At 45.2% G+C, this 21,447-nt stretch overlaps 1 protein-coding gene across 1 annotated transcript in view; it reads left to right on the top strand.

Moving 5' to 3' along the window:
• The window catches only part of LOC126481206 (uncharacterized), a 56,797-nt gene that overhangs the window by 25,244 nt on the left and 10,106 nt on the right, over positions 1-21,447 (top strand). Inside the window, exon 2 of the mRNA XM_050104807.1 lies at positions 19,242-19,383. Within this exon, the coding sequence (XP_049960764.1) occupies positions 19,242-19,383 (142 nt within the window). The remainder of the gene's footprint in view (positions 1-19,241; positions 19,384-21,447) is intronic.

Genomic DNA, 21,447 nt, shown 5'->3' with positions numbered 1-21,447 from the left:
AAAATAAAATAAACGTATTCAGACAAGAAAGTCCTTGTCTTACTTTAAAATCGACAGCATCTAATCCGCTGTTTTGCTTATTTCATGACAGCTTTGTACTTTAGGAGTACGTAGCTTGAACGCAGCCAACCAGATGATGGGAGCTTGACTGCCGAAACGGCTAACTGTGGTTAACGTTCCTCACATTTGTGTGTTGTAGACAAAGTAACGACGACAAAAATACTCTACAAGTTTTTCATATCGGGCGCCATAGCCACAGATTTATTAAAAGAGGTCTTCATTTTGCACTTTGGTTGTTTTATGATGACATTTACTTTCAAACTGTCAACAGATATCGGCGATGTGCCACTTTCAAGCACTTCCTTGTATCCTTTGTAAAATTATGAGAAAATGTGGAAGCACCTGAAAATGGCACAACGCCGAAATCTGCTAATAGTAAGAAAATAGATGACTCTCATCAGAATACAGCCAAAGTGGAAAATAGATTGTGTTTTAAAATGCTAGTATCTGTAGGATCCACGAGTAGCAGTCTTTTTATTATACGTTTCATTCTGGCAGTTCGACTGATGGCCTATTGTAGTGTGAGGGACATTCGATTCAAATATCAAGAGGACCGATAGTTGTGTGAGTTCCAGTTCGCAATATTTGGGATAAAACATTTCCGGCATCTACCTTACAACCACGGGAAACCTAGTGAAAACCTTTGCCAGAACTTCGGGTGGAAACTATTTTTAATTTAATTCGAGTCAGTACAACCCAGGCGAAAAATTTGGTAGCTGAGTGAATCCGAATTCGTATGTCTCTGCCACTCTTATTGTGAAGCTGCTATGACAAAGAGGACTCCGAGTATCAAGACGTCTCCAGAGAGCACACCAAGCGTGTTACGTCAGAAGCAGTGTGAGAGATTCGTGTTGCCACTTCTGCAACAAAATTTTGCAGGTAGTTACACAGTGATAAACGCAAGCAAGGAGACGATGTCAGCTGCACAGTAGCTTGTCGCACACTTCCTTCACATTCTGCTTGCAGTGGTATCTTCAGTCTTTCACTCGGTGCTCTATGCTAGTCTAGACGTACCGGAGCGGATAAAGTGCGATCCACGGAATAATTTATCCGTCTCCCCTGATTCTCCAAGCGCCCTTCACACAATTTGGCAGATGGTTTTTTCAATCATTCATCTTTCGCCTGTTTTTGATTTCTATAATTTTGCCCCCTTACTTTGCTTCCTGTGTCAGGTTAGCAGACTAGTCATCAATATTCCATCGCAGGTTCCCTATCTAATGGGTTCCAGGGGAAAAACTAGTGATTTACGGTGTTTCTTAAAATTATTTGCAGAATTTTAAAATGTAAAATGCTGTCTTTTCATTAAGAGGTATAATTTTATGTTAAAGGTTTAACACAATAACTCAAATATGAAAGTTAAAAACTGTGCTTATGTTTTGAGGCAGCGAAACACGTGGCGTCCAAGTTATCCAGACTACATTCATCTAGCATTTGAGAATGAAAGCACAGAGCGACTTCCAACAAACTTTACAAATAGTTTCAAACCTTTTCGAAAGTTCTTCTTCCTGACATCCCACCTTCTCTCCCACTCTACCCCACCCCCTCCCCCCACACCCACACACACGAAATAATGCAAAGAAAAATTTCATTGCTTTCGCTGTTCGTGGAGTAAAACTACAGCATCAGGCATGATATTTTCATTTATTGCTTCTTTACTAGTAACTCCACTCGGAACACATTTTACTGACAGTATCAGCGGATAGCGCTAAGTATCCTTGCGAAATTTTATATTTGTACAACACACAGTTCAGGACGTATGACATCATAAACACTGAAATGAGTGAAAAAATACATTTTTTATGTAAAGGAAAGAAGCACAAATTACACAGACTGTACTCATCCAGGTTTTGGTAATGGGAGCACTTAGCAACCTCCGACAAACTTCAAACAAAGCTTTTCTAAACTTTTTCTCGCTTTCTTCGCTGAAAAATATTGAAAGGAAAACAGTTTAACGCTTACTAAATGTATGCTATTCCTGTCGTAAAATTACAGTTTTGCGTCTTTAACCACGAGGGTTTTACTGCAATTAAATGTTTAACACATTAAGTCATCTGAAAAGTACTCAAACTTGAAGCCCCACACTGTCCAGTACCCTGGATAGTCGTTACATAATGGTCAGAATGGTGTTTGGTGTGTAATTTCAGGACCAGTTGTGGTTTGATCACTCTGTAGAAAAGAACGTTTGTATTTACGTTCAATCCGCGAAACACACTAGTCGCATACTAGAAACAGCGCGAGTGTCAATGACACCCAAGCGTACTTCCTAAAAGCATAAAGCGCCACCATTGTCCACAACATGGGTTGTTTGCTGTTAGAGACACCCTTCCACGAAGTGAGCTCTGTGTGAAGGAGCTGCCCTTGTAGAACGAAATCACTGCCTACTCCGTCAGGTGTGGAAGCGCATGTCCAAAAACTTGATCTTCCTTGTGGAAGCGCTAGTCACAGTACCACGTGGAACAACGTAGAGATCCAGGACACACACACAGTACTGTCTCAGAAGAACCCCTTTCACGTATTTTTGGAGGATTATAACGAGCTTGTAGTTATCACCAAGTCGAAACATCTCAGTTGCCAGTTTATGTGAGGTAACAACCCCTCCAGCAACACAGATTTTTAAAAGCTATTTATTTCAAGTTATTTTTGTTGTGACTTGGCAAGACAGCCAAGCCACTAGGAGGTGAAGCCGAAAGGCACGCGTTTAAGCTCACGCAGGCTGGCGTGAGGTCTGGAACAGTTAAAGGAGGTGACACTAGTAAAAAAAAAAGGTACGTGGTTTCTGGAATACTTAACTTTAATCCATAATTGGTGAACATCGGTCTGACGGTACATGCATCACAAGATAAATAGCAATTGATAATGGCGCCTTGCTAGGTCGTAGCAAATGACGTAGCTGAAGGCTATGCTAACTATCGTCTCGGCAATTGAGAGCGTAATTTGTCAGTGAACCATCGCTAGCAAAGTCGGCTGTACAACTGGGGCGAGTGCTAGGACGTCTCTCTAGACCTGCCGTGTGGCGGCGCTCGGTCTGCAATCACTGACAGTGGCGACACGCGGGTCCGACGTATACTAACGGACCGCGGTCGAGTTAAAGGCTACCACCTAGCAAGTGTGGTGTCTGGCGGTGACACCACAATTTTGCAGAACAAGCGAACCGTATCTTGAAAATCAGCCCAAGGCAAAACTGTACCAGAAACTTTAGGGAACTCCTTCCTATAAGTTAGACCGGAACAATATCATGCAGAGAATGACAGTACAGCAGACCTGCGTACGTGTTCGCATGTTGTTGCGAACATTTCTCCCTACGACGAGACGTCATCTTGATTCACACGTGGGGGAAGCCTCGCACGTTCAAACCACCTTGATGCAGCCGTTTGCGCACAGAACTTATAATATCCCAGTATATTTATCGCTATCAAGGTAAACCGTAGTTGGGATGGCGGTGTCCATTCGGTATCACTGTGCGTCGCACACTTCGCTTGTTGATGATTAAACAGTTTTATAATAATAATGTAAGACCAATCGAAGGACGAGCATGTAACTACCTTGTCAGCAATGACAGGGGTCGTCCTACCAACGTGGCTGTCACACCTGTCTTCCCTCACTCCTACGACTTCAGCTGCGGTCGTGCTCCAAAACATAAAAATGCCTTCCCCGTACACAATTTTGCAGCGACGTTTGTCTGTATCTGCAGTTACCTGCAGCACTACTGCGACTAGAGCGTACCCAGTTTTCGTGAAAGCTGCTCTGTGTTTCCACACGTTTTGAAATCAATATAATAATCTCAGAGAAACCTAATTCTAATTTTTCACCATAAATGGCTATTGCGATCGGTTCTAAAGAGGTCAACCCATACTTTTCAATAAAAAGAAATCTGAATATCTGTGACGCAGTTTTAAAAGGTGGTCGAAACAAATGAGCATGGTTTTCCGGCGTCTCGAGGTGATAATCCTTTGAAAAGTATAACTAGATACATAGCGACAATGAAGCAGAGATATACACTCCTGGAAATTGAAATAAGAACACCGTGAATTCATTGTCCCAGGAAGGGGAAACTTTATTGACACATTCCTGGGGTCAGATACATCACATGATCACACTGACAGAACCACAGGCACATAGACACAGGCAACAGAGCATGCACAATGTCGGCACTAGTACAGTGTATATCCACCTTTCGCAGCAATGCAGGCTGCTATTCTCCCATGGAAATGATCGTAGAGATGCTGGATGTAGTCCTGTGGAACGGCTTGCCATGCCATTTCCACCTGGCGCCTCAGTTGGACCAGCGTTCGTGCTGGACGTGCAGACCGCGTGAGACGACGCTTCATCCAGTCCCAAACATGCTCAATGGGGGACAGATCCGGAGATCTTGCTGGCCAGGGTAGTTGACTTACACCTTCTAGAGCACGTTAGGTGGCACGGGATACATGCGGACGTGCATTGTCCTGTTGGAACAGCAAGTTCCCTTGCCGGTCTAGGAATGGTAGAACGATGGGTTCGATGACGGTTTGGATGTACCGTGCACTATTCAGTGTCCCCTCGACGATCACCAGTGGTGTACGGCCAGTGTAGGAGATCGCTCCCCACACCATGATGCCGGGTGTTGGCCCTGTGTGCCTCGGTCGTATGCAGTCCTGATTGTGGCGCTCACCTGCACGGCGCCAAACACGCATACGACCATCATTGGCACCAAGGCAGAAGCGACTCTCATCGCTGAAGACGACACGTCTCTATTCGTCCCTCCATTCACGCCTGTCGCGACACCACTAGAGGCGGGCTGCACGATGTTGGGCCTTGAGCGGAAGACGGCCTAATGGTGTGCGGGACCGTAGCCCAGCTCCATGGAGACGGTTGCGAATGGTCCTCGCCGATACCCCAGGAGCAACAGTGTCCCTAATTTGCTGGGAAGTGGCGGTGCGGTCCCCTACGGCACTGCGTAGGATCCTACGGTCTTGGCGTGCATCCGTGCGTCGCTGCGGTCCGGTCCCAGGTCGACGGGCACGTGCACCTTCCGCCGACCACTGGCGACAACATCGATGTACTGTGGAGACCTCACGCCCCACGTGTTGAGCAATTCGGCTGTACGTCCACCCGGCCTCCCGCATGCCCACTATACGCCCTCGCTCAAAGTCCGTCAACTGCACATACGGTTCACGTCCACGCTGTCGCTGCATGCTACCAGTGTTAAAGACTGCGATGGAGCTCCGTATGCCACGGCAAACTGGCTGACACTGACGGCGGCGGTGCACAAATGCTGCGCAGCTAGCGCCATTCGACGGCCAACACCGCGGTTCCTGGTGTGTCCGCTGTGCCGTGCGTGTAATCATTGCTTGTACAGCCCTCTCGTAGTGTCAGGAGCAAGTATGGTGGGTCTGACACACCGGTGTCAATGTGTTCTTTTTTCCATTTCCAGGAGCGTATATTAGAATCTAAAGCTAACTTTTTGCCACCTTTACCGTATACTAGTTAACAGCGCCGATTATTCTAGAGTCTGTTCAGAATAGCTCTCTAACTGTTATTCAGGAGACGAACGTCGAATGTGTACAATCAAGTTTCACTTCTCGACAGCTGTCGGTGTAACACTCCCAAACTTACCGATAGATAACGCAGTGAGATAAGGTACAAGGGTCTCGAAAAATGTGTCGCATTTTCCTACAGATGGTAGTATTGGTCGAAACTAGAATAGAATTTCCTAGAATCATAAGTCTGTCTGGCCTCACAATCCCATCTTTATATTAACCAGAAGTAGACACGAGATACAACGCAGCATGTGGTTATCACGCATCCTGGAACATCTTTCAGCCCTTCTTCGCATTAAATCATGCACTCTTTCAAACACACCTAGCTCGATACGGTTTGCGTCATATACATTGGTCAAACGCTCCTGTAACATCTTCACGTTCTCGATGGGTTGTGCATACACCAACGCCTTTAAATATCCCATAGCCAGAAGTCCAAAGAATTCACGCCTGATGAACGAGGAAGCCTTGCTACTGGACTTCGTAGACCAGCCCATCATCCATGAAACCTTGTGATGAGGTACTGTTGCGCGATGAGTAAAAAATAGGGTGGTTCTCTGTCATGCAGAAAACCAGTCATTGACTTTCTGCAAGGGTAGCGCTCTCCAAATAGCGCCGATAATCGATCGCGCAGAACTCAGTTATAGACAGCATCTGTTATCCTGTTTGGTAAATTGTACAACTCTCTGAGTCTGTCGTGGACAACTGCTGCCCATACACTGTCTCTGAAGCGACAGCTATGCCTCGCCTCAAAGACTGCTCGAGGATTTCCGTCTGCCCGCAAGTCAGTACTGTCGCAATTTTCCATGCCATATCTTGTGAATCCTACCTGTACGTACACATTACTCGACACAAGTAAAACGGCCCATCTCTGAACACGTATTGGTTTCCAGACATACAGGGTGAGTCAGCTGCCCCCACCGCTGTCGATTTATGCAACCCGCCATGTTTTATCTGGTCTTCACAAACCACGCGCGAGATTTTCATATTCTCTCGCTCATATGCTTCAACTATTAGCCATAAAGAAGAAATGAGCAGGATATTTTTGCAGGAAATTTAACGTTTTCACTGAAGGCCACGGTTTTCGAGTTTACAGTCGCAAATATTTGTTCTGTGGTAGGAAGGAGAGCCATGAACAACATACTAGAAATCCTGACCAATGGGGGCCGAATGCGGCAATGGCGGGAACAGTGAAGGAAACGTTTCTACGTTTTTCTTGAATAACTCGGAAACTACGTATCCCAATACAACATTTAACTACGTAAGTTTGCCACAAAAATATCCTGTACATTTTTTTCAGTAGGACTAGTAGTTTACGCGTGGCAAGCGAGAGAATATGAAAATCTCGCGCGTGGTTTATGAAGGCTAGCTATAGATTGCGAGTTACACAAAACGACGCGGTGAGGGCAGCTGAATCACCTTGTATAATTATCGGACTTTCTCTTCTAGTCTTGACCAATGCTATATCCTGTACGTACATGCGACACATTTTTTAAAACACCCTGTAGACCTTGTTGATCCTACAGCTACAGCACTGAGGTACTTAACGTCTCCAGAGTGGCTCTTTCATTCTGCAACGAAGCGTGCGCTGTCGTGAAACTTCCAAACAGATTGAAACTGTGCGCTGGACCAGGAGTAATCTTTCCTTGACTCATGACTCAACTTCATATCGTCAGTCCTGGCAGAACCTCTCTGAAGCTGTGAGGGCTGGTGCCGCTAAAACGGAACCTTCTAATGACTCTTGAAGCAGAGGCTAAAGCGAAAGGACCATGTCATACAAAGAGTGCAGTGTCACGGAGCATCTTGTATGCTAATTACTCGGTGCTTTCTTCGGTGACTGGCTTTTTCTCTTTTGGTCACTTTTTTCTGTTGTTTACAGCAGTAGGAAGAGAGGAAGAGACATGGCGTAAGCATTATCCAGAAGAGGGAGAGAGGGAGGGGAGGGGACAATCTTTAATACAACGGACTCTTGCCCATCATCGAGCGAAGCGGTTCAGTGCTTAACACATTGGACACGTATTCGGAAGGATGGGGGCTCAAATCCGTGTCTGGCTATCCAGATTTAGGTTTTCTAGGGTTTCCGTAAATCGCTCAAAGCTAATGTCAGAATGATTCCTCTGAAAAGATGTCACCAGTTTTTGTTCCTAACCCTTTCCCAGTGAAAGCCTTCGCTCAACCACTAGTGATCCAGCTGTAGCTCGAATGCTCACCCCTGACATTCCTTCCTCCTTCGGCTGAAACGAGTTTCAGATTCTCGTAGCGCTATTGCGTTGGTTGCCTAAGTCTCTTCATACGAACGCTGGGGTGGTTCAACAGGCCACAGCCAACCGTATCCCAGTTCTCATTCAACTGAGCTATTTCTCTGATGCCTAATACGCTGATCTGCAAAACTCAACGTCGAAACTAATTTTCACGTGATGTGTCACTGCTAGGTGACAAAGCACGATGAAGCTTGGGTCATAGTAGAAAAAACTGCCACAGTGTAGTACAGAAGGCAACTGAAAGAAACACACAGCGACACATTTATTTCAAGACAATAATGGTAGTTCAGTAACAGCGATTCATGAAGGTCTCCCGGACGTTACAAAGGACGGGTGATGATTCTCACTAAGGTATCAGATCACCACACAGGGCAAAGCAAGTCCTGCATCGCGTTTCCATGCTGTTCACATGGTCGGTAAGTACCGGGTGATCAAAAAGTCAGTATAAATTTGAAAACTGAATAAATCACGGAATAATGTAGATATAGAGGCACAAATTGACACAAATTGTTGGAATGACATGGGGTTTTATTAGAACCAAAATAAATACAGAAGTTCAAAAAATGTCCGACAGATGGCGCTTCATCTGATCAGAATAGCAATAATTAGAATAACAAAGTAAGACAAAGCAATGATGATGTTCTTTACAGGAAATGCTCAAAATGTCCACCATCATTCCTCAACAATAGCTGTAGTCGAGGAATAATGTTGTGAACAGCACTGTAAAGCATGTCCAGAGTTATGGTGAGGCATTGGCGTCGGATGTTGTCTTTCAGCATCTATAGAGATGTCGGTCTATCACGATACACTTGCGACTTCAGGTAATCCCAAAGCCAATTATTGCACAGACTGGGGTCTGGGGACCTGGGAGGCCAAGCATGACGAATGTGGCGGTTGAGCGCACGATCATCACCAAACGACGCGCGCAAGAGATCTTTCACGCGCCATGTGTCGGACATTTTGTGAGGTTTTTTTTGTTCTAATAAAACCCCCTGTCATTCCAAGCATGTGTGTCAATTTTTACCTCTCTATCTACATTATTCCGTGCTTTATTAAGTTTTCAAATTTATACTGACTTTTTGATCACCCTGTATTTCTTGTGGTGGGGCTTGCCATTCCTCCACCAGCGCTGCTGACAGCTACTCTATGGTCACTCGTGCATGTGGACGAGCCGCAATAGTTTTCCAAACCCATTACACATGTCCATATAAGTTGAGGAAGGGGAGGCTAGTGCATTCGCCGAATTTCCTCTCGTTCAAAGAGCTGTTCCACCTGCGTAGTACGATGTGATCGCGCATTGTCATCCACAAAACTGAAGTCATAGCCGACTGCACATGACATACATGGGGAAGGACTACAGTGTCACAGTGGCGTTGACTGGTGAGCGTACCTTGTTGAAAGATTTGCAGATCAGTATGCCCATGCAGCATTATCCCTTCTCACAACATAACAGCTACGCCAGCAGAACGATCAAGTACGACAATACTGGACGTAACCTCATGCGGCTAGAGGCAGGGACGCGTGATGTACCAAGGAGCATTGTCGAATATGATCCTTTTGGTGATTCAGGTGTTATAGTGTAGGGAGTCATGATGTTTCGTGGGCGTACTGACCTCCGGATCCAATTAGAGCAGGACGCACTCACCAGTCAATTCATTGTGTCACTTTACTTCTTCCCTGTGTGCGTCTTTTCAGGGGTGCATTCGCCCCTGACCTCATTTTTATGGATGAGAATACGTGACCTCATCGAACAGCGCGGGCGGAGATCTTGGAATGGACTGGCCTGCCATCCTCCAACCGAGCATGTGTGGGATGTAATGCAGAGACTTATTGCAGCATATCTACATGCACGAGCGACCATCCAGCAGTTTTCAACCAAGCAGATGAAGGAACGGAACGCCCTGCTGCAAGAACTCTTAACCAGTCTTCTGCTCAGCATGGGAGGTCGTTGCCCTCCCTGATGATCACACACCCTCTTAAGAACCATGTCCGTTCATCTTTGTTATCCAGGGGACCATGCTGAATGGCGGTGACTTCAGTGTAATTGCTCTATTTGAATATAAGTGTCATTTGCGATTGTCTCATTGTGTATTTCTTTCGATTACCCTCAGTACATTACTGTAACAGTTCTTTCCATTTATGTTGCAAGGTTCATCGAGCTATGTTACTGGGCAGTGACACATCACGCGGATATTACTTTCGTCCTTCACCCTTAGCTATTATGGATGTTGTCAGGAAGACAATTACTTTTATTTTTTATGTATACTTTTATTTTTTATGTATAAAACAACTTTTTTGGTGAATATATATTTACATGAATTCCTGTTATTCGTTGCACTTCTTGGAAACAGACTTTCTGGAAAATTGCATTTTTTAAACAGTGCAGAATTTAAAACACTTTCAAAACTAAAACATAGAGAAATTTACAGTTTATTTTTATTTTATGTATTACTAAAATAACAGCACATAGTTACCTCTCTAGCCACTCACAAATTATCATCAGGGACATGTTATTACAGATTCGCAACAAAACTGTATGGAAAAACACATTTGAGTTATGATAAATTTTATGTGGAATCAGCTTTGAGTTCACTACTCATCATTTCAGCCTTAGAGCGATTATTCCACCCCATAATTCTATCAAGGAAGAAATTTCGCCAAATTTTTATATTACAAATCGAGAAGAAAGTATTCTTCTGAGGCGCTGAATAAAATTTTGATTGCTTTCAGCCTGCATGCATTTCACGCAGACCCTCCTACAATTCTCCAGCCAAATCGGAACACCATACTTTTGACACGGATATCTTGTTTTGCACTTCAAACAAGGACAACGCAGATACTCACGTCTCCTAAGCAGTAAGTTTTCTCTGAGACTTTTAGGAATCAGTTGCAGTCCACGCAGCTGCGAGACAATGTTGAGCTGCCTTGCTCTTACGTTAGGTAGCGGGTTCTGTTCTCTCCATCGAAAACATCTTCCTGTTCTTACCGAAGAATTACGCTTCTCCATCGTCGTAACCTATCACATCTTCATCACTTTTAGTTTCCTTCTCATAATTAGTACCGAGATCTCTAAATACTCAAAATCAGGGCCATTACCACTGTCATCAATGTCTTCATCTGTTGTGCCATGCCGGCCGCGGTGGTCTCGTGGTTCTAGGCGCTCAGTCCGGAACCGCGTGACTGCTACGGTCGCAGGTTCGAATCCTGCCTCGGGCATGGATGTGTGTGATGTCCTTAGGTTAGTTAGGTCTAAGTAGTTCTAAGTTCTAGGTGACTGATGACCACAGATGTTAAGTCCCATAGTGCTCAGAGCCATTTGAACCATTTGTTGTGCCATGTATTTTGCGGAATCGATCTGTCTGAAGAGTAGCCATGAGAATTTGTGTGACTACCATGAGAACACCCACACCAGTCTCGCATAGAAAACGTTACATAGAAGGTGTAGCTTTCCTCAACCACGGAGAAACGGTAACGTTCAACAAAAACATGACACACAAACACTGTGGTACGTCTGTGAGATCACTCAAGGCCCAATACGAGATTTCTGGCTCGCGTAGCTTGCCATCCTATAGGAAGGAACACAGAAGAGTTAACTTCACCTCACAGGGGTTCGTGAAATATCACGAAAAAAAAAACTGTAGCGGTCTGAAAGACAATCCATAGTAGTCAAGGGTTAAGTTTTACACACCAGCCCATTTTTCTGTCGATGGGAAGCCAGTCTTTAATCTCGCTTTTGAAACTAAAGTAGCGTCGACAGAAGTCATTAGGCGCGGTATCTCAGCAGCTCACTGAGCATGCCCCTGCACAGACTGACCCACAGTGCTAGACCCTCCGCTCGCGGTGCGGTCGGTCGCGTGCAACGGAGCACGGCTCACCTGCAGCCTTCCCTTTGTTCTCCCCTCGGAATGCGCGCCGCCGAGGCGCGCTGGCCCGTCCACGAGCATCCAGGCGCAGATCCGGGGCAGGCGATAGTCGTTTCAACACAGGCCATCCAGCATTTCACACAGGCCGCCTTTCATTTAGCGGACACGAAGACGGCAGCGTTGTGAAACAAGCGGGGAGATAGCATCGTGGATTCCCAGCTGGCGGTGCGCTCTTGCTGCAAGCGGGATGGATAGCAACGCTTTTGTTCTGACAGCCGCGCATAAATTGTAGTTGCAAACAAATATGGCTCTTCAACGGAGTCGTTTCCCCTCAGTATCGATGATTCTCTCGCAGACAGCACCCAGTGCGCAAACGATAAAAGGAAATGAATGTGCCGAGAGCCGAAGCGGTACGCTCAGCGTTTCTGACTAATGAACTTCTTCTGCACGTCATCTTCTGAAGCCGACTAAAATGTGTCCAGAATTATAACCCACACGAAACTAGTAGTGCTTGTCCTTGAGACATCATGTTTGTAGTCGAGATGATTAATATCAGTTGAAAAACCATTATCATGTAGGGGAGTATCGGCCGCATTAGGCTTTTTGACTTTGCAATGTAACTGTGGCGGTTAATCGGAATACTAATATACTATTCTCTTACCTTGAAACATGTTCTACGAATATTACTGCGTAATAACTTTTTATATTTTTTATTTGTAGTAGTTAGTCGAAGGGCAGGAAAGGGAAGCAGTGATTGAGAAGGGAGTGAGAGAGGGTTGTAGCATATCCCCGATTTCATTCAATCTGTATATTGAGCAATCAGTAAAGAAACCAAAAGAAAAATTTGGAGTAGGAATTAAAGTCCATGGAGAAGGAATAAAAGGCTTGAGGTTTGCCGACGACATTGCGATTCTGTCAGAGACAGCGAAGGATATGGAAGAGCAGTTGAACGGAATGGACAGCGCCTTAAAAGGAGGATATAAGATGAACATCAACAAAAGGAAAACAAGAATAATGGAATGTAGTCGAATTAAATCGGGTGATGCTGAGGGAATTAGATTAGAAAATGAGACACTTAAAGTAGTAGATGAGTTTTGCTATTTGGGAAGCAACATAGCTGATGATGGTAAAGTAGAGAGGATATAAAATGTAGACTGGCTATGGCAAGGATACCGTTTCTGAAGAAGAGAAATTTGTTAACATCGAGTATAGATTTAAATGTTAGGAAGTACTTACTGAAAGAATTTGTATGGAATGTAGCTACGTATGGAAGCGAAACACGAACGATAAATAGTTTAGACGAGAAGAGAATAGAAGCTTTCGAAACGTGGTGCTACAGAAGAACGTTGAATATTACATGGCTAGATCGCGTAACTAATGGGGAAGCACTGAATAGAATTGAGGAGAAGAGGAATTTGTGGCACAACTTGTCCAGAAGAAGGAATCGGTTGGTATGACACATTCTGAGGCATCAAAGGATCACCAGTTTAGTACTGGAGGGAAGCACGGAGAGTAAAAGTCGTAGACAGAGACAAAGGGATGAATACACCAAGCAAATTCAGAAGGATGTAGATGCAGAAGTTACTCTGAGATGAAGAGACTTGCACAGGATAGAGTAGCACGGAGAGTTGCATCAAACCAGTCTCTGGACTAAAGATCACAACAACAACAGTAATTAATTACATCAAACTAAAAGAGCTACTATTAAAAGGCTTGTAGACAGTTTCTTGTAATGTCGTCCATTGTCTTTTCTGTTATAATATCCGTTGTTAATAGTACACTGCGTTGATACTTATAGAATAATAATAGAACACTTAAGCATCAGAACTTATTGTTACCATTTCAGCTCAGTTCACTAATGTTTAGCTCAAGGTTTTACAGATATCGCAAATAAAATACGAATGTGACCAGACTCTACACTTCATACACAGCATCCAGTTTTTCTTCAAATGACTTCAAACATATAAGACACTTATCGCTGTGTTCTGTTGACCCGTTATTTCCAGTAAATTACTCCAGGTTCCTTCGCCGCTTTGTAATTGGCTTTCCGGGCCATCCTTCGCATGTTTATTTTATTTTGGAACACCCCAGCTTTCTTCAACTCTCTTTCAGACTTTTTTTGTCTGCTTTTAATCTCTTCTCCTGGGTGGCGATCTTTTTCTTCTCTGATTGTTGAAAACGCTTCAGCTGCTTCGCTCACTGTCATTTTGTCGTAAATAAACTTATTTTCAGGCACTCTACATTCCATTTTATCTCACTTTTTTCTCATTTTTCGCCTTTGCAAGCTGGAAAGAAGCAGGGAGAAGAAAACATAATTTAAAAATTGAAATTATCTTTTGGCCGATACTGAAAGACAATGAGGTGGCCGGTTCTGCACGACACGTAGAGGATCTTGTCACATTGTACGTTCCTTTACACAAATTATCATGAAACATTTCTTAGAAGTAATTCTTCACATACCATAGATAACCGAAATATAGCAACGAAATTTATGACTTGCCTTAGAAACGGGTACTACAGCCTCAAAACAACTCCCGTGCACTGAGAGCTATAGCAACACCATCAAGCACTCAGAGCAGACAAAACACTGAGAAGGGGAAGAAGATATCCGACTCCAGTGCAGATGGATACCCAAGCTATCTTCTGCTTATTGTACACTTCTGTCATGTGGACGCGGAAAGGAAAATCACATTAGTGGCCAGTTCTGTGAGCCGGCCAGTACTGCAGGACTTTCCCCTCCGTTAAGTAATATTACGTGAGGAATTAATTTTTCGCCTGCTGGAAATTAGTAGGCTGGTAATGAAAATAATTCGTTATAGGTTAGTGAAAGAACTATTCGAGTAGTCACACGCATTAGCACGTCGCTTCCGGGACTTGGGAAAGTGCGCCGGTCCCGGATTAACGACTAGGGCCTGGATGTGATTTTTAGGCGGTTTCCCACATCCGAGTGGGTGAATGCCGAGCTGGTACCGACTTCCTGCCTTAGTTACACGATTTTCAATTATTTACGAAACGTTCGGGCCTTCGGACGTCCCCACGTGGAATAATAGTAGATACAGAAAGTTGGGATGCACATATTCCGTCCGGGGGTGAAGGGGGGAGGGGGTTGGGGGACTGCGACGAGGAGGAGGAGGGGTGGCTACAAGAAGGGCAAACTATCATCCTCTACCACAAACATTTCCAAGTCCAAAAATTAACATATCGACCCCATGAAGGTCAGGGAAAACAAGAAGACCGGTTATCTGAACAGCTATATAAAGAAAATACTTCAATCTAGAGACTTCGCAGTAACATTCACTCATTTCGTTTATGATGACTGTCCTTTATTTCTGGTGTCTACTCACCGTGGCAGTTCTACGTAAAGATACACTTTTTCGCCTATTTCACTCGGTTGGCAACACAACTTTGTATCAATTCAGCTTTTTAGGTAGTCATCATTCTATGTTGGGCGTACATTTTTAACTGTTGTGTCCGGAAGCTACGTCAACATGATACACAACTTAGTTATCGTCCGTTCTCTTTTCGTCTGTTAGCGTCTCAATCTTTTCTCGGCGTCTCAGCCTTAATACTCGTCTCACTTTTTGTTTCTTGTCTCGTTTTCCCTTCCTGACTTTCACCTCCACAGCTGAAATCGGTAACGCATGCCATTCGTGTGCTATTCATCCCTGAGGACGCCGACACAAATTCCACTGTGGGAAGAAATTTTCATCGGAAGTACGCAAATCATAAAATGTTTTGCATCACCTAGGTTCCGAGAGTTCCGGAACTTTTTATTGCTCATGAAAACCACATATTGCATGTTGTAGGGCCATAAAGCGAGACCTTCAGAGGTGGTGGTCCATGTTGTCTCACTACTCAACTGCGATTCAGCATAGATCCCTCCGAGTGGTTGGTGGGTCACGTCGTCCATAAACTGCCATTTTGAATATATCGTAGACATGTTCGATAGGGTTCATGTCTGGAGAACATGCTGGCCAGTCTAGTCGAGCGATGTTATCCTTAAGGAAGTCATTCACAAGATGCGCACGATGGGGGCGTGAATTGTCGTCCATGAAGACGATACGCTACCGATATGCCTGCTCTATCGGTCGGAGAATGGCATTCACCTATCGTACAGCCGTTACGGCGCCTTCCGTGACCACCAGCGGCGTACGTCGGCCCCACATAATGCGACCCCAAAATAGCAGGGAACCTCCACCTTCCTGCACTCGCTGGACAGTGTGTCTAAGGCGTTCAGCCTGACCGGGTTGCCTTCAAACAGGTCTCCGACGATTATCTGGTTGAAGGCATATGCGACACTCATCCGTGAAGGGAACATGATGCGAATCCTGAGAGGTCCATTCGGCATGATGTTGGGCCCATCTGTACCGCGCTGCATGGTGTCGTGGTTGCAAAGATGGACGTCGCCATGGACGCCGGGAGTGAAGTTGCCCATCATGCAGCCTATTGCGCACAGTTTGAGTCGTAACACGACGTCTTGTGGCTGCACGAAAACCATTATTCAACATGGTGGCGTTGCTGTCAGGGTTCCTCCGAACCATAATCCGTAGGCAGCGGTCATCCACTGCAGTAGTAGCCCTTGGGCGGCCTGAGCGAGGCATGTCATGGACAGTTCCTGTCTCTCTGTATCTCCTATATGTCCGCCGAACAACATCGCTTTGGTTCACTCCGAGACGCTTGGACTCTTCCCTTGTTGAGAGCCCTTCCTGGCACAATGTAAGAATGCGGACGCGATCGAACCACGGCGTTGACAGTCTAGGCTTGGTTGAACTACAGACAACAAGAGCCGTCTACATCCTTCCTGGTGGAATGACTGGAACTGATCGGCCGTCGAACATGCCTCCGTCCAATAGGCGCTGCTCATGCATGGTTGTTTACATCTTTGGGCGGGTTTAGTGACATCTCTGAACAGTCAAAGGGACTGTGTCTGCGATACAGTATGCACAGTCGACGTCTATCTTCAGGAGTTCTGGAAACCGAGGTATGCAAAACTTTTCTTCGATGTGTGTATTTGGCTTGCAAACATGGCGAGCCCGTGAAGATACTGGATAAGTTATGGAGTATGTTTATCAGTAGGCTTTTCACCAATCCCATGCGTTAAATGTTCGACAACGTTCCTGGTTGCACTACGGATTCCCACCTCTCGCCGTATGAGGGTACGTCCAGCGCTGTCGAAAATGATCGTTTTGGTGCGGGGAAGTACAGTGTTGCAGAAGGATTCTGACCGCCAAATCTTTTGAAATGGTGCAGACACAGGTGAACGTGCTCGCATTTGTGGTCCTTCCCCACGTTCGGCTTTTCAAAGGTGCATTCGGTCCTGACTTCATTTTTACTGCATCGAATAGCGTAGATGGAGGTGCTCATGGAACGATGCGGGGACTGGCCTGCCCGCGTCCCCCGACGTAAATTCCGTCGATCGCGTGAGCGAGGCGCTGGGGAGTCGTACAGCAGCACGTTCCGCGTGCATCAGCAGTTGTCAGCCGCGCTGTTGCAGGAAGGGAACACCCTGCCATAGGAACTCCTTACTACCCTTGTAACCGGGGTGAGAGAGCTTTATAGAGCATACATTGCTGTCCGTGGTGATCACACACCCTTTTAAGAACCACCTCTCGCCCTTTTTAATGATCAGGGAACAATCATGAATCGCAGTGATTTATTGCCTTTGAATAAAAGTGTGATATCTGGTCGTCTCATTGCGCATTTCTTTCATTTACCTTCTGTACTATGCTGTAGCAGTTCTTCCTATATACTATTCAAGTTTCATCATTACTTGTTACTGAAACATAGAAGAAAATTATGGACTACGCACAAACTCAGCCGGAAGAATATTAGCGAATAAATCGGCGACAATCATTGCAAATGAAGTATCTCGGCATTGGGTTGCAGTTGTTTAGGTAAAACAAAGAGTTCCTCAACCAGAGTGGCCGGATATGTATTGCAACATCGCTCCAACTAAATGTGAGCATAGTTATCCATGCAAGTCTGTTCCTATCTTTACTACTAAAATATATTTCGACGTCTCTTACGGGGTAGCGTACTCTTTATGACTTCGTTTCCATTTTTTTTTAACTTTTGGCTGCACAATAAGAACTTGATCCTATTTGCGGAAGCTGAAGCTGAAGCTGACAGACAAAAGATCGAAAACATATTCGTGAGGTCGGTTCAAAATGGTTCAAATGACTCTAAGCACTATGGGACTTAATATCTGTGGTCATCAGTCCCCTAGAACTTAGAACTACTTAAACCTAACTAACCTAAGGACATCAGACACATCAATGCCCGAGGCAGGATTCGAACCTGCGACCGTAGCGGTCACGCGGTTCCTGACTGTAGCGCCTAGAACCGCACGGCCACACCGACCGGCCGTGAGGTCGGTGACAGGCAAAAGTAATACGAGTAACGCTTTCCTATTTATGCTTTAAAGTGTATGTCAAGTTGTACGTGCAACGTTTTGTTGTTTATGAGTCGTCGCTATGAGCAGGTGACGGAGGGTAGATAACTTAATCAACATAAACTGCCTGCAGAATGGGAGACGCCGAGTTTCATAAGAGAAACGTAAGCATAGAAGTTTACCCGACGAAGGACAGAGAAACAAAAAAAATCGAGATAGACTCCAAGGTAAAAATACTGGCAACAAAAAACGAATAATCGAATGGTTCACTTAAGTGATTTCGCTTATTCTTCGTGAGTATAATCCTTTTCATAATTTAGCACGTTTTCGTCAATCACTTCACTAACGCCTAATGAAGTAAAGTAACTTCCATTCCTTTCCAGCTTCATTTAAATACTATATGTTGAGACAATATCATTATACTAGAATTGGCCTCGTGGTGTTACCCGCGGTTAAATTAAGTGTGTGCAAAACAGTGCCAGTAGGGATGGAACAGGGTGAGGACTGTGTAAGCGAGTACGTTGGCTAATACGGTGAAGTTCAAAATTCGTAGAGAATATAGCTTTTTCTAAGAGGAGTAATTGTTGCACATCGCCCATTATGTTGAGATACCTGCCAACCACAGTCATCCACTTCCACTTAGCACCGTATGGATGAAACACGTTGAGGAGTCTAACAGCATTACGTTGTATCGTGAACGAAACAATAAAAACATTTTCCCCGGAAATGTTATTGAGCATATCTGGGATGTCTCACAACGTGCTGTTCAGATGAGATCTCCACCCCCTCGTACTCTTAAGGATTTATGGACAGCCTTGCAGGGATTTATGGTGTCAGTTCCCTCCAGCACTACTTCAGACATTAGTCGAGTCCACACGTCGTGTTGTGGCACTTCTGCGTGCACGATATTAGGCAGGTGTACCAGTATCTTTGGCTCTTCAGTGTAGATTGGTAGTGCTTATTCAGGGTCCTCTTGTAGCATTTACCATTTCTGTCAATGCAGAATGTATGGATTTTTGTATTTCCTGAAGTGATAACACTAACCATACAGCGCATTTGTCTACTGCATGATTTAGATGATGACATTTACAGACTTTTTATGTTGTGGCTGCGTCGCTCTTACAGTGGTGGTGTGTGCCTGTTGCAGATGAGGGTGGCAGTGTGCATGCTGGCGGTGTTCGGCTGCGCGCTCGTGGTGGGCTCGCCGGCCATCAGCGAGGTGGGCCAGCAGCGGCAGCCGCGGCCCGGCAGGTTCCTGTCGCTGCCCGTGCCCGCCAAGTGCTCGCAAAGTGAGGACACACATACACACATTTCACACACTGGTATCTTTCCTCTCACATCAAGTATTCTAATCAGACAGCGGAAACCGAGATAATTGATCGCGTATTAGAAAAGCAACTACAGTTGCTTTGTAATGGAAAGGCATGTGGACCGGATGGGATACCTGTAAGATTATACGAAAGAACTTGTTCCCCTGCTGGCATCAGTTTATTGTGGTCAACCAGCAACGAAGAGTAACTAGCAACTAGAAAAAAGCAGGGGCAGGTCATTCCCGTTATCAAGAACGGTTGAAGGACACACTTCCAAAGGACTGCAGGAGGTGAACTAGTATATGGAAACACCATAAGCAAAACCCATTCCCATGCCTAACACAGCGTAGGAAAGCCGTTGGCATTAAAAACGGCTTCCAGTCGTTTCAGAATGGAAAAAACAGATCCTGCATGGTTTGCAAGGGAATCTTACACCACTCTCCCTTCAAAATAGCGTCTAGTTCAGGTGACGAGGATGGATAGCGATCACAGACACTTCTCTCCAAAGTAGACCACAAAGGCTCAGTAATATTGAGATCTGGTGACTGTTGTCGGCATAGCACGTGCGACGATTTATCCTCGTACCGACAGCACGAGCCCTGGATCATGCGAATTGTGTGAACGGGGACCCTGTCGTCTTGGAAGACAGCGTAACCATTGAGAAACAAACATTGTACCATGGGATGGACCTGGTCAGCCAAAATGTTCACGTAATCCTTGTCAGTAATGCGACCTTGCAGAGTAACCTTGGGGCCCATGGAATTCCACGATACGGCTGCCCAAATCATCACCCAACCACCGGCATGTTTGACTCCGGGAACGTAAACTCAGTCAGAAGTTGGCAGCAGTGTGAAACAAGTCTCCTCCCAAATGACTTTCTGCCATTGCTCCACAATCCAGGTTTTATCGCTTCGGCGCCACGTTTCTTCTGTTACGGTTTTGGAATTCCAGGTCGCGCTGCAATCCCCTGCTTCTGGATCTAATTTCGTGTTGTTTTGGTACTGACAGAGTTCGCGAGCGCGACATTCTGTTCTGCAGTGACTTTTGCAGCTGTCGTCCCCTTATTTTAGGTCACAATCCTCTTCAGTGACCGTCCTTCACGATCACTCAACACACATCGTCGGCAGCATTGTGACTTAGCGGGTGATGATTTCCCGCTTTCCGTGTTTGCGGGAGGACGGCGGTTCAAACCCACATCCGGCCATCCTCGTTTAGGTTTTCCCCGATTTTCCTAAATCGCTTCAGGCAAATGTCGGGATGCTTCCTGTGAAGGGAGACGGCCGACTTCCTTCTCCGTTCTTCCCTTATCCGATGAGACCGATGACCTCTCTGTTAGATCGCCGCCCCCGAATCAACTACCCAACCAACCCTGTAAGAGCTATAAATCTTCGGTACGGTGCTTCTGGAAACACTAAATACTTCGGCATCCACGATATGAGCTCCAACAATTCGGTCAAATTCCAGTGCACTGAAATTCGATAACACTCACTCACAACTACACAGAACGCTGTTCTGACCACGACTGACACTTGCAACATATTGACGACGTTGCACAGGTACTTTTGTGCTCAAACACAATAGCGCAACATTTCTCGAGGTGTTTCCATATTTCTGCAAAATTATAAAGCATGTTTTGTTTGCGGATATTATGACGTTTTTGGAGAACGAAAATCTCCGCTACAAAAGTCATTAAACATTTGGCAAACAGAGATCTTCTTAAACTCAGCTCGCTCGCTTCCCTCATGAGATATACAATGCTGTAGATATCTGCGCCCAGGTTGATGCTGTGTTCCTCAAACTCAGGAAGCATTTGATACAGAACCGATTACCGCCTCCTCCCTCACAGAAAAACTACGAGTTTATCGAGTGGTGGACCAGGTTTGTGGCTAAATTCAAGATTTCATTGCTAATAGAAGTCAACGCAACAAAACTGAAAGATGTAGGGGTAATTTCAGGAGTACCCCAAGGAACTGTGATAAGGTCAGTGGATAACATTGGGAACATTCATTAGCTTAGTTGCAAATGACGTGATTGACTGTAAAA

Source organism: Schistocerca serialis, chromosome 5 (genome assembly GCF_023864345.2).
Source record: "Schistocerca serialis cubense isolate TAMUIC-IGC-003099 chromosome 5, iqSchSeri2.2, whole genome shotgun sequence".
In the NCBI taxonomy this organism is placed as follows: Eukaryota; Metazoa; Arthropoda; class Insecta; order Orthoptera; family Acrididae; genus Schistocerca; species Schistocerca serialis.
The sequence above is the reverse complement of the archived record's forward strand: the minus strand, read 5'-3'. Positions and strand labels throughout refer to the sequence as shown.